This window comes from Cololabis saira, chromosome 5 (assembly GCF_033807715.1).
Source record: "Cololabis saira isolate AMF1-May2022 chromosome 5, fColSai1.1, whole genome shotgun sequence".
Classification (NCBI taxonomy): Eukaryota; Metazoa; Chordata; class Actinopteri; order Beloniformes; family Belonidae; genus Cololabis; species Cololabis saira.
Genome location: NC_084591.1, coordinates 31,386,506 through 31,400,941, shown reverse-complemented (window position 1 = coordinate 31,400,941; position 14,436 = coordinate 31,386,506). Strand labels below are relative to the sequence as shown.

At 42.1% G+C, this 14,436-nt stretch overlaps 1 protein-coding gene across 3 annotated transcripts in view; it reads right to left on the bottom strand.

The window, feature by feature from the left end:
* Positions 1-1,798: 1,798 nt before the first annotated feature.
* dgkzb (diacylglycerol kinase, zeta b) overlaps positions 1,799-14,436 on the bottom strand; it is a 77,601-nt gene continuing 64,963 nt past the window's right edge. For all 3 annotated transcript variants that reach the window (XM_061721555.1, XM_061721554.1, XM_061721556.1), the window contains exons 26-33: positions 13,403-13,492; positions 12,319-12,387; positions 11,358-11,392; positions 10,967-11,010; positions 9,586-9,706; positions 5,286-5,322; positions 5,087-5,186; positions 1,799-2,598 (exon numbers count right to left, since the gene is read on the bottom strand). In XM_061721555.1, the coding sequence (XP_061577539.1) occupies positions 2,482-2,598; positions 5,087-5,186; positions 5,286-5,322; positions 9,586-9,706; positions 10,967-11,010; positions 11,358-11,392; positions 12,319-12,387; positions 13,403-13,492 (613 nt within the window). In that variant the 3' untranslated portion in view covers positions 1,799-2,481. The remainder of the gene's footprint in view (positions 2,599-5,086; positions 5,187-5,285; positions 5,323-9,585; positions 9,707-10,966; positions 11,011-11,357; positions 11,393-12,318; positions 12,388-13,402; positions 13,493-14,436) is intronic.

The following is a 14,436-nucleotide window of genomic DNA, read 5'->3' as shown; positions in this document are numbered from 1 at the left end:
CTGAAAACAGATGCTGACATGGCTCATTTCCTACTGACCAGGTAAGATAACATTGTAAGTCATATTTAGAGCTTGATTTGAAAATCACATGAGATTACACATGCGCTCCCATGCCGGCTTCGCTGTTGGCTGCAGGAACCCAGACGGCCGTCATGGCGCTAATGAGTCCCATTTCTTACTCTTGCCTCAAGATCCTTTAAAGTTGGGCTTGAAGGCTCATGCTCCTCTAAAGTCTCAAAGCACTTCTGTGCATTAATGTGCTCATCACAGACGTGTAAATGGCACAAATACAAGCCCATGCCGTCAGGGAGCCGGACTGCTGAGCTGCTGCTGATATCAGTCTGCATGATCCGTCTGATCTCTGGCCCAGAACACACAACATCCAGTACGGCCAGAAAAACAAACTCCTGCAACACTCATTCATCTGACCACAATACACACTCCCACGTTGTGATTATCCCTCCCAAATAACCCCCAGACCAAAAGCCTTGAGTAATTTCTTTAACTCAAGAAGACACACGTCTCATTAAAGACTCTCATTTTGTTAATATTTCCTCTCATTTAAGCTCCTGCAGGGCGTTGTCTCTAAATTAAAGAGCAGCAGAAAATACGCGTTTAGTTCATGAGATTTCACCACAATCATTACCCATCACATAAACGTGCAGCGTCTGAGCTTTTTGGGATGTTAACTTCAGCCTAGTAATTTAACAAATGTTGTCTTTAATTCTAACTCTGGGGCTTTTCATTAAAAGTAATATCGTCAATACTTTTAGCAGCTCAATTAGAAAGATTCACGTAAGATCTAGACCAGGGGTCGGCAACCCAAAATGTTGAAAGAGCCATATTGGACCAAAAACACAAAAAACAAATACCGTATTTCTGGAGCCGCAAAAAATGAAAAGGCTTGTATCAGCCTTAGAATGAAGACAACACATACTGCATGTATCTATATTAGTTATAACTGGGGGAAGATTTTTTTTTTCATTATGCACTTCGAGAAAAAAGTCGAAATGTTGAGAAAAAAGTCGAAATGTCGAGAAAAAAGTCAACATTTCGTGAAAAAAGTTGAAATGTTGAGAAAAAAGTCGAAATGTCGAGATTAAAAAGGAAAAAAGGAAAGAAAAAAAAGGAAAAAAGAGAAAAAAAAGGGAAAAGAAGAAAGAAAGGAAAAAAAGGTCAAACATTTTTGAAAAAGCTCCAGGGAGCCACTAGGGCGGCTCTAGAGCCGCGGGTTGCCGACCCCTGATCTAGACTAAGCGCCTGGCCAGATGGCTGAGGTGAAATCATCATCAAACACTTTAATAACAGCAGGATTCAATAGATATTTGTTATCAAAATGAATAAATATTACTTTGTGGCGGATGCAAAACCAATTTTGCACATAAAAACACACATTTCATGTAAGATGTACCGACTCCCCAGAGTTGATGTTCACACGGAAAAAGAGAAAACGACCTGAAAGAAAAAGGACCATTTACTTTATGATAGTTGAGACAAACTAAAGTTAGGAGATGGTTAATTACTGTTGCTGACATGCTTTATTGCAGGTCACTCAGAAATGATGAAACCAGACAGTCATTACATGGGATTCATACAGTGATAATAATCTCATTCTGACAGCTAAAGGAGGTTGGTAGGATTCATTCAGGCTTCACCGCTTTGGCAGAATCTGGCTTCAGCTTCTTAAAGTTTCAACAGCCAGGCATGGCAGCTATTTACAGCCGACGTACGAAGCATCCCGCTGCAGCCGCTGACTTTCCACTTGTGTAACAGACAAGTAGAACATCTACAACTGAACTTGATCACAAGCAAAATGTGGTTTTTATTTCTTGTTTGTTTCTCTATGCACCAATCAGAAATATCTAAACTCATCGTTGCCTATATTAAAACATCCAACCGTTTGTTTCTCAGGAGCACACAAACAAACCCAGAAGCTCGCTAGAAGCTGGACAGAAGACACATTTTGCAGTCGCTCTGGTATGAAAGCTGCAGAAACAAAAAACGCCTTCAGCAACCGTTTCATCGTCTCTGTCATGTCGCCCAGATGTCAGACGTGGCCTGATGTTTGGTCATCACCGGTGGAGGTATGAATGTCTTCGTGGCCGGAACACAAGAGACTAGTTTGAATTGGTTTTAGTGTCCAGAAGTTGAGCCACGGGGACAGAAGCGTCTTCGGGGCGACTCCAGTCCATGACAACGCCTCACCCCCATCCTCATCAGTTAAAGCAGACAAAAACACAAAACACAAATAAACAATAATCCATTTTTATCAGCCTCCCGTCCCCCTAACAGCAGAGAGGAGGTCGTGGTCAGAGTACATTCAGACGATGTGACGGTCTGTGGACGCGAGTTCTCATGAACTCTGGCTGTTTCTCCTCAGATTATCCATATAAATTAACATGTTGAGAAGGGCAGCGGTAAATAAACAGCAGAAATGAAGACAGATGGGTATGTCAGATGGACAGACGGCCGTGCTGCAGCTCAGACCACCGTCTCCTGGTCCTCTCGCTGGATCATCTGGTTGTGTTGGCAGCTCTCCAGATAATCAGCCAGGTCCTGGTCGTTGGACTTGGCGGCGCGCTGTTTGGGAGTGTCGCCCTGAAGGAAAAAAAGAAGCAGAGCCCTCAGGAGCCGGGTGTGCTCAACACGACGGACCACTCTTGCTCTCAGCAAGTAATCAGCGCTGCTATGTGACATTTCTGGTTGCGTGGTTCCAACATTCATCGTCTTAAGTCTCTCTGATGAAGTGATTCCATCCACCCGCGTCTATATGAACTTTAGATGCCCCTGAGATGAAATCCCCCATATTTCCTAAATACCTCCATCTACCCCAACAATCATTAAAATAATGATTTAGTTGGCCTTTTTCTTTTCCTGGAAAACAGGAAAATAAATCTTGGTAACTCATCCCTCAGTCATTGTTAATCCAGTGAAAGTGTCGCCTTCATTACCATCTTCCTCCCCGGGACTGTAGATGTCAACAAAAACACCAGCAGTGCTTCTAGATGTGAAAGAGGATGCATCTCTCCCCGATCAATTTATTGATCTGTTTATAGAACAATTGAATTCAAAGCAGTCCAATACAGTAATTAATAGAAAACCCTTGTATGTTTCTATGTGAATGAAGAGAAAGAAATCCATACCGGGACTTTTTTTAGCTACTCATCAGTGAGTTCTTTACTTTGATTCACACGTCTGCAACACAGCTAAACACAGCTGGAGCTGAACACTTTAGTCTCATTGTCTGATTTTAAAGCTCTTACAAATACATTTTTAAATGACTCTGTTTTTAAGTATTATAACTTATTTACTGGCACTGTTTTGTGAACTATCTTGCATTGTCCTTCTATTTCTGTTGTTGTTGATGTTGTTTTGTCTGTAACTTTTAAAGCTGCCATTTTTGGTCAGGTCTCCCTTGAAAAAGATAAATCCTCGATCTCAATGGGACTAACCTGGTAAAATAAAGGTAAAATAAAAAAAACAAAAAACATATTAGTTGATCAAACAGTTTGATGTGACCTGTAACCTGTAATGTAGGTATTACGTCAACAAAAACGTCACTTTCACCTGTAATAAAACAGCAAAGATGTTTTTTACCAACCATCACCCTCACCCTCGACTTCTGGCTTTGTCTTTAATATTGTGTGTGGTTTTTGTTTGTTTGTTCAGATGAAGAAAGCAGTGATGAAACTATCACTGTTCTCCAGTTTGGGATTTGATTTATTAAAAAATGGATTAAATGTCATTGGATTGTTTAAGTGTACTTATGACATAAACATGATCTCCAGCAGCGCTTCACCTAAAGCTGCAATAAACACACATGTACTTCAGTACAATATGAACTACTGAGAAAGAAAAAGACCAGTTGGATGTTACTAAAGGTTATTCCAGAAACGCTGACGGTCCGTGTGGACAGACGGATGGACAGACAGTGTGAGAAATAAAACGAGGGAAGCCTCTCAGCTTGTCTGAAGCCCCCGCAGCAAAGTTGGCTCGGCACCAACTCTGGACACCAAATAACACATGAACTCTTTTCATTCGTGGAGAGGAGAAGAAAAAAAAACTAGGATTATGGGCTGCTTCCTGTTACCACTGGCTTCACCATGGCGACGGTGAGCTGCAGCCTTTGTGTGTGTCGGAGCAAGGCCGGGGGATCCTGCGGTGCTTCGTTTCTCACTGACACACTACATTAATCACTTTATAGAAGTGGGTCAAATACTTCTGGGGATCCATTTAAAGTGTGGTGGCACGGATCGGGCTGGTGGCCGTCACTGCGCCTGAGAACCACACACGAACCCCTGCAGGATGCTGCCCCTGAGGAGCAACGCTCACAAAATGTTTCCCTGAGCCGAAACTTCCCTCAGGAGCTTCCTGGTCCTTGTGTTTAATATTCCTTCCCAGGATTATTACCAAAATCACCAGCCCTCAAGGTGATGCTGGAAAACTGGTCCAAGCATTCATCACGTCCAGGCTGGACGACTGCTGCGCGATACTAGCAGTCTGGCACCGCAGAGGAGATCACATTTCTCCTCTTTCAGCCCTTTTCAGTGGCTCTAAACCCTTCCTATCACATACAAATCCCTTGATGGATTGCTGCTCCCCGCCACCCCACAATAAACTCTTCCTCCTCAGACTGCAGGTCTGCTTGTGGTCACCGGAGTTTCCAGAATTAGACGGCGAGGCAGAGCTTTTACTCGCCAGGCTCCTTTCCTGAGGAACCAGCTCCCGGACTGGGTTCAGGATGCAAAAACTCTTTTTGCTGTTTTTGAAAAAGCTCCTGTTGAAGTCACTCTTTTTCTTTATTTTTAAATTTGCAAAATTCTAAAATCTTTTGGATATTTTTTGCATACTCTAACCCTTTTTTAAAAAAAATAAACGTCTTTAATCACTTTCTCTAAATATTTCTCCAGCTCTACAACAGTGCTGTCTATTCCACCACAACATGGAAAAAAGGCTTCTCTTATTAAAGGTTTTCAAACGATCAGGTGAAGGTGGTCATTCGACTCCTACTCAGGTTTGGAGAGATAAATGTGCTGACTGAAGGGAAGCTGGAGTGTGTGTGTGATGCAGGTGAGCTCTCATCTACCTGCAGGTCCGTCTTCATGAGAGACGCTCCAGCGTCCACCAGGAAGTGGCAGATGCTCCTCTGACAGAAGGTAGCAGCTTTATGAAGAGCCGTCTCACCTCTGAAAAACAAATCATAGCTTGTCTTTCGAGCATTTGGTCTTCATTTAGCAGCAAAATAAACTTCAGTTTGACTGAAAACTGGACAAAAAGGAACTCACATCGCTTTCTCTGCGACGTCCAGATGAGACGTGGGCACTGAAAGCAACAAGACAAAGAACTCGTCAAGCAGTTGCACAAATTCACTTCTGTGATGAGACTACTGCCAGAACAGACATGGTAATGAGTCGCCTGCGTACGTTTGTCACTTTAGCATAAATACGACACTTTAAAAGTGTCTGACCGAGTTGTTCAGATGAAAAAAAGCAGTGATGAAGAACTTCCAACAGTGTTTCAACCGTGTCGTCAGACTTCCGTTAAAAGCCTAAAACATGTTTCAATGAAAACTGAACTTTTCATTAACTTTTAATTTGAATAATTCAAAGTTCAAACTTTGAAATAAACAGGAATTTTAGACATGAGATAGAAGAGAACTTCCTGTTTGGGTCACATTAACTTACTGGAGAGGAGAACATATCTTAATGTACACCTTTGTAACTACACGTGCACAGAGAGACTGCGAGGGCAGGGACTGTCATCTTGGTTTGGGCGGTTGTTTGATGTGAAGCAGGAACAATGTTAAATTAAAGCTGCAAGCAGCGATGAATGGGCCCTCACACTCTTGTGCACGTTCAGGCTGCAGTGGAAGCGCTTGTATGACTTGCATGTAGATTCTTCAGGCCTGGATATTTAGCGGATGATACCACCCACGACTCTCTATATCAAACCATTCTGTTATGGCAGAAAGTAGGAACTATCAGATATCGACCAATCAGAAGAAGGGGCGGGGTTAATTAATGCCAATGAAGGTCAAGGACTCAAAACCAAGTCCGATGACACCACCCACGACTCTTTATGTCAACCCATTCAAAAGTTATGGCAGAAAATAGGAACTATCAAATATGGACCAATCAGAAGAAGTGGGGCGTGCTTTTTGGCGTCTAGCGTCGTCACGGTAACGCTTTTGAATGAGAAAAGTAATGCGTGTTGTCGCAGGATGGAGACGCACATTTTGATGTATAACACACCTGGGTGCACGTTACGGTTCGGGCGAAGAAGCGGCCGACGAAATGGCATAAATTGCGACTTTTCTTTAAGTTGTGACATGATACAGGTGTGTATCGATTTTCGTGCATGTGCGTCAAACCATATTGTGGGGCTTGAGGCACGAAGTTTTCTAGGGGGCCCTGTTGAGCCGTTAGGCCACGCCCATTAATGCAAACCATTAAATATCAAATGTTTCGCCAGGCCTGGCTTGCGTGCAAAATTTGGTGACTTTTGGGGCACGTTTAGGGGGGAAAAAGGCCCTCCTTTTGTCAGAAGAAGGAAAAAAAAAAAAAACGAGGAAAAAAATTCCTACAGATACAATAGGGCCTTCGCACTGTCAGTGCTCGGGCCCTTATAAAGTCCTGACGCTGAGTTCACAGTTCATAAAGGTCAACCGGAGAAGTCACGAGATGCCGTCAAAAACAAAAGCAAATACAGGAAAAACAGGGAAAAACATTCAGATAAGAAAAAGAAAAAAGAATTCAGAGAAAATAAATGTAGAAAGACAAGGGGCACGTATATAAAATGTCATATTTTTAATGTGAAGAAAAAAAGAGCAACTTAATATAATATAAATAAATAAATAAAATATAATTTTAAATATAAACAAAAAGAAATTAACTAATATATGTGAAGAAGACTAAGAATATGTTTTTAAAAGCTTCCCTTAAATGCAGCTTTTCCACCAGTCTACTGCCGAGAAGCAGCGGCGAGTCACTTTTCTAACTTTCAGCGCTCTGGGCCCCCTCGAAGGCGCTGGAGGTTCAGTAGCTTTTACAACACTCTTACAAGAATTTCTTTTGTTCGGTCTGTTCCTCGGTCACTCTCTCATTTTCTCCTCCGTCATCACTCGTCTGATCATCTGCGCTGCCTCAGCAGGAGCGCTCTGAACTACTTTAGGAGCTGATGATGTGCGACAGAGCTCCGTCAGCGCCACGGTGGGCTCCGTAACAGTAACAAAATATCCCTTCAAGTGAAAATAAAACATTTTAATGTGTACTAAAGTTCTCTGTTCTGCTTCAAAGATTTAATCCTTTCGTCTTGTGCTCCCTGGAATTTATGCTATTTATTTCCCTCTACATTTTCAGTATTTACCCATTTCTTCCTGTGTAGGTTTTATACATGTTTCTTCTCTTTCAGACAGATTTGGTGTTGTTATTTTTCTTCTTTGTTCTCACATCTATCGGTGCACAGTGAGAGTCGGAGTAACACCCGTGAGAACTAGGCTTTGCTGCCGTCCGCCGGGCCCCATCACTGAGGCCACGTTTTATTGCAGTTTTCTGCAGTTTGTAATATTGCTTGTGTTACATCTTGCACAGATAAAATAAAAAACACTTATTAAAAAAAGACACTTAGTACCTTTACTGACTATGACTCTCTTCCTCGTGTTATCCATCTGTCCCTGCTTGAAATATCACTGATAAAGCTGCACACAAAGTTCAGACTAATCAATCATCACTAAAGTGATTAACAGGGCACCCAGCGGGCTTTCATTAGAGTCAGAGAGTGTGTGTGTGTCTCGTCACGTCTTCTGTGCGAGTCTGAACAGAGCAGCATTCACGGCTCCTGAAAACTCACACTGCGAGCCAGCATATCTACATGTCTGCACCATTTATCCACAGACTCCAATCAGACGCTGCGTTATTCCTGCACGTCTCCGTGGCATACTGTGGAAGATTTAATAGCATTTTGGGGGGGGGGCTGAAAATCCTGGCGTGACTTTTATTGAACTACATTTCATGTCCTTATGCTGAACACATATCTAAAGTCACAGAGCGAGACTCGCTGGTTATGCTGATGTTTCTGGCCTCTTCTACCCAATTATTCACAGAGAACTAGATACAGAGATGACAATTTAAAAATAATCTATTTCCGAGGCAGAGAAAGGGAAGTTGCATTAAATATAAACAGGAAGCCTGGGCGCAAACTTTGACTATCACTCTTCACACAGCAGCCCCTGCTTTTCTCAGCACAATCTCCTTCCACAGAGAACGTCAGCGGTCGGTGAAGACGTGGACGTCCCAGGAACCCCCACTGTGGATGGCCACAGGGAAGTGGTAGAGTTTAGTGGTGATGTGGAGGACGGAGAGTCAGGGAGTCGGGGACGAGGACAGGGCTAGGCCAAATCCACACGAGTGTGGTTTTATTTTAGGCTTGAAGCCTCTGCCACAGTTCCACCTGGTATTCACATCCCTCTAGCAAAAACCTCCTGAGCAGCAGTGGAACCACAACATGGAGACCAAACCCAAAGATCCACTGACTTCAGCGTCTTTGCTATCAGCTGTTATACAGCCAAAGTCTGCATTTAATGATACTGCAGCGTTCCCAGCCATGCATTAAACATTTATATAAAACCAGAAGGAACCGATGCCTGGGAGGTCCAGATTAACCCTGGACCACCACTTGAAAAACTGTGTCCTGGTGGATGATGCTGTTGGATGAACTGTGACATCCGTGTACGGTGTGGACCGACATCCTCTCTGAAACGTGGTTGAAACATTACTGTGGCTGTGGACGGCTTTCACTTTAAGACTGTTTTTAAAAAGAACTGCACTCATGTGGAAGTACGCTGCAAAAATTCAGTAATACTTTAATGAACGAATCGCCAACTCTTTAATCGGGTTTGGCACAAAAAGTGAAACACAACCCATTCTTCCTTACACAGCAAAAACTCAAAATCTTACCAGGAATATTTGTCTTATTTCTAGTTAAAATGTCTCATTTTTAGTCCAAAGATATAATTACACTTAAAACAAGAGTCATTACCAGAAAAATAACTTGTTATTTGACAATTTTCACCTGTTTCAAGTAAATTTTCATTTAAAATAAGTAGAAAAATCTGCCAGTGGAACAAGATTTTTTTGCTTTTAATAAGAAGATAAATCTTGTCCCACTGGCAGATTTTTCTACTTATTTCAAGTGAAAATTTACTTGAAACAGGTGAACATTGTCAAATAAGTTATTTTTCTGGTAATGACTCTTGTTTTAAGTGTAATGAGATTTTTTGACTAAAAATGAGACAATTTAACTAGAAATAAGACAAATATTGAGTTTTTGCAGTGTAGTCTCAGGTGACGGTTTTCACACACAAACTCTGAGGATGCAGCATCCTACTGATGCATTTACTAACTCTTGACACTCTTGTCTTCACAAGCGAAAGTTTACTGACCCAACAACCTGGCGTAATTCTCTTTCTTCATCTTGTAAATGTAAGGGCAGCTCTTGCACTGAGCAGATCTTGTTTCTGTGTTTTACAGCACCAGAATATGTGATACGCCCTCTTCCTGAGAGAGGACTGCTCCTTGAGACGCTCACCGTTTTCGATAAGGTACTTGACGATGTCCTTGCTGCCGGCCTCCACGGCGTGATGCAGCAGGGTGTAGCCGTCTTCGTCCTGCAGCAGGATGTTGGCGCCCTGCTGGTGGAGCTCCTTCAGCTGCACAGAAACACAGCAAAACAAGATCAGAGGTCTAATGAAAGCATTACAATGCTTTTGTTCAGAGCTGCTGTGAAAGCAAGCACACAGGTAACTGAGCCCCATGTCAAACTACTAAGTTAAACTGAAATGACACAAAAGCAACGGTGTTAAATGATGTGCAACGCTCATAATGTGTTGAAATGTCTTTAAAAGTGATATCCTCTTCTATAAAAGTCCTATCAGTTGTTGGCTGATGACACTGAAACTGAGTCTCCCATGAATACTGCAGAAATGGAACATGATCCAGTGATGTTACTACGTTTTCACACAAGAAACAGAACCAGTCCAGACGGTAAAGAATCCTTCTGCTCACGGCTGAACGCCAGAGGGACAGGATACAGATCTGGACTCCAGCCACCACGTGGCTTACTGTTTTTTTTTCTGTTTCCAACCCCACAGAGAGATTATATCTCTGGGCCGGCCTGGGAACGCCTCGGTATCCCCCCCAGAGCTGGAGGAGGAGGCCGGGGAGAGGGAAGCCTGGGGCGATGGATGGATGGATGGATCACACTACAAGAGCCTGCAGCGTACTGTAACTGGTTTCAACATCTTGCCCTCTTTTGTTTGTTTTGGCTGCTCCCTTCTATATTTGCCTTTGGAAAATAATTCCTGTCAAACGTTTTGTTATCTGTTGCTACTTCCAAGAACTTGTACTACTTACACTAATTATGTGCCGGTGCGGAAAACAACCTGCTATGCAAATTCTTTTATCCCAGCTGCCATAAGGTTGCTAAATGCACAATTTGCTGAATGAATCTTGAAGTTATCTTGCCATGAACTATTGTAAACTGTGAACCATGAAGTATTTTGCATCCTGCTCTGCTGTGCTGTCACTGGTTGTGGTCGTTGTTGTTGCTGATATGATTGTGGATATTGGCTGTTTGTAGTATTGTGTTTTGTTGCTATGGACAGGCCGACCATAGAAATTAATTGCCCTTTTGGGACTAATAAAGTATTCTGAATCTGAATCTTATGTAATACACGTCTTCTGATTCAGGGGTGGAAATGCTACAGGACACATGATGTGAAAATAAAGACGACGCAGGACGGAGAGGTGAAATGGAGACCAGAGTTCCCTTGCCGACCCCCACGCCTGGCTCTGGAGCGTCAAGTGAATAAAGTAAAAGTTCTAAAAGGTTTAAAATACTGCAGTGTTGGTTTGCAAAGACATCCAGAAAAAAATATGTGGAATATTTTCAGACATATTTGTGGGCTCACCCTGTTCAAATCCTCATTCTTGATGCAGTTGATCAGCTCTGCATCTGAAGAGAAACAGCGTGTGTTATGAGCAGCTTAGTCGTGCTGATGAGGACCCCTCACATGTGAACTCTGTACACTTAAAAACCGTCTTATCAGCACCCTCTGCTGGATACACTTTGTAATGAATCACAACGCTGAAGATTCAGAGGAGAGAAGCGCAGGTCCAGTTCCAGTTCCTGTTCCAGTTCTCAAGCACCGCTGTCCTGCAGGAGTTGCACGTTTCCCTGGTTCATTTAAATCAGGCATCTCTGCCCAGAGAAACGCCTTAAACACGCAGGACAGTGGTACTGGAGGACAAACTATCGTATATCGTACAGATGCAGATTTGCTTTCAGAAACTGGTGTTTACCTTTTTCAGGGTCCTGTGAGGTAGCAGTGGAGGTTCTGGTAGTGGTGGGAGAAACAAACAGAAACAAAAGAAAGTTTGAAAAAGTCACACAAGAAAAAGAAAGAGAAAACCACCAAGGAAATGATATCAGGGTTCCAAACAGCAGGTCTCACATGTTCATATTTAACTTTGAAACCTCAAATCATAGGAGTTGGGACGGTACAGAAAATGATAAAAAACCCAGTGTTGTATGTTTAATTTCACTTTTACTTAATCACTGACAGTATGAAGCCAAGATACTTTCATTTTTTCATCTTGTCAGTTTATATGCACCCACTGCTGCATTTCAGGCCTGTTGTAAATGCTCTCAAACATCAGCTTTTACTAATCGTCACTAATAATAATAACAATATTCCATTTTACTCAGGAATTTTACTCAGGAACTGGCTGCAAAATCAAAAACGGGCAGTCTAAAGCCAATGCTGCCGTCATTTCTTTCCAAGAACATCTCAAAAACATTCTGGCGATGTTTCTGAGATGTGTGAAAAAAGGCTTTAGAAGAGCTGCACACCAATCACGATGTGATGCTAGAAAAGCCCATCCTTGCATAGCCTGATTTCCAATGCTTAAACTTAACTCTGATATTTCCCACGTTCACAGTTACACTTCCCAGGCTCACCATCTCCTGCTAACCTGCATGTGCTTCAGAAATAAAACCTTTCACTCACTCTGACACAATAATTCTCTCTGAATGCCACCAGCACAGATTAATTATCCTATTTAAATATGTTGGATCTAGAAACATCAGAGGCTCAAGCTTCAAACTAAAACCAAGTGATTGTCTCAAATCTAATCTTAGACAGAGCTACTCCCTCTTCTTCTTTTTATGTAAGTGAAGGAGAAAATAAAGATATGAAAAGCATCATGGAAACAAAAGACAGCAGACAGCAGCAGCTGACACGGTGACAGTATGGAGTCCTACCTAATGATGGGTCTGAAATCAGCCACAGTCGTGTTGGAGCGATGGACATTGATAATCTTTGCTCCTCTTCTTCAGATTATGAACAGGAAACAGCAGATGGACAGATGACAGAGTCAGCAGCAGCTTCATGCATCACAAAAGTCACACATCAGACATGACGCAGACAACAAGCTGCAACCAGGACTATCAGGACGGATGCAGACGGTTCATGTGTGGAGGTTTCACCAGCAGGAGGCGCTCTACATGACCAGGCAGGAACATTACCGGTGGTGCCAGTCAACGCTGCTCATCTGGTTACAATGCAAAGAAAGCCTGTATCCTGGCATTTTGGGACTTTTCTCTCTCTCTCTCTGAGTGTCAGGAAAAGCACTATATACAGGACTGTCTCAGAAAATTACAATATTGTGATAAAGTTCTTTATTTTCTGTAATGCAATTAAAAAAACAAAAATGTCATACATTCTGGATTCATTACAAATCAACTGAAATATTGCAAGCCTTTCATTATTTTAATATTGCTGATTATGGCTTACAGTTTAAGATTAAGATTCCCAGAATATTCACATTTTTTTAGATAGGATATTTGAGTTTTCTTAAGTTGTAAACCATGATCAGCAATATTAAAATAATAAAAGGCTTGCAATATTTCAGTTGATTTGTAATGAATCCAGAATGTATGACATTTTTGTATATGCATTACAGAAAATCACAATATTCAAATTTTTTGAGACAGTCCTGTAAATCTAATCAATTATTATTATGATTTTTTCAATTTATATACAGTACAGACCAAAAGTTTGGACACACCTTCTCATTCAAACAAATGGGGAAGTGTGTCCAAACCTTTGTTCTGTACTGTATATGTATGGCGTGATATGCACATAATGTATTAATAATATTAAGGAGTATCTTTTTTACACTGTTGTTTTTAACAGATTTTCCTGCCATGTGACAGAATACTGGATCTCAGAGTTTTCTCCACTGTGGTTATCTTGTCAGATACAACTTTCTGCATGGAGAAACAACAAGCCTCGGTGTGTGCGAGGGTTGTCTGTGTGTGTGAGAGAGTGTGTGTGAGCTGCTACCTGCAGAGGGGGGTTTTAGAGGAGCTTTGACTTAATGCATCTGTCACTGAACTGTCGCTGGAAATCCTCTTCCTGTGAAAGTCTCTCACCCTGACTCAGACAGACAGACAGACAGACAGACACATGAACAGACAGACAGAGGTAATTCATCAGCAGCACGTAACGCCAGTCCATCTTGTTCTTTGTCGATAACTCAAAACAGTCCACACTTAGGGGACTGTACGGCCCAGAAGACTAGAGCCATGAAGTCATGGAGGTTGAGGCGAACAGCTCCATGGAAACTGTACGTCGAACAAACAGCATGAGCTAATCTCATCAGTGATTGTTGCAGATAAACCCCTCCCACCATTAACCCCCACCTGTCCATCTCAGCTGATTTGCTGCGATTCCTGCAGCATGTCAGCGTCAGCGTGACATGCCAGCGTGCAGCTGCACAGGCATGACAGCTGCCGTCTCAGTCACAGCATCAACGCCACAAAAGTCATGTGATCAGCACTTATTATATGTTCCTTGCATCAGAGAATTTTGTTTAGGGTCACCTTTGCATGACGCATTACGAAAACTAACTTGTAAGCACAAGTGAAATCCCCCACAGAAGCAACATTCCTCTTAACGTAACACAACTCTGAGTTTATGGCGCTGATATGTGACGGAGGAATTATGAGCTGCAGCCGGTACATGTCCACATGTGACACGTGACCACGATGCTTATTTGAATAAATAAATGGATAAAATAAAAAGCAATGAATGGAAAACAGAGGAGATGTGAGTGTTTGAGGGAAAGAAACAGTCCGGTCTTCATCTATTTGATTGCGTGCTTCTGGGAGCGCTCAGGCTTTATCTTATCATATACACGATGCAGAAGTTATTGGGTTGACCGGGGTCAAAGAAGTCAAGTCAAGAAATCTCATTATACTTAAAACAAGAGTCATTACCAGAAAAATAACTTGTTATTTGATCATTTTCACCTGTTTCAAGTCAATTTTCACTTGAAATAAGTAGAAAAATCTGCCAGTGGGACAAGATTTATCTTT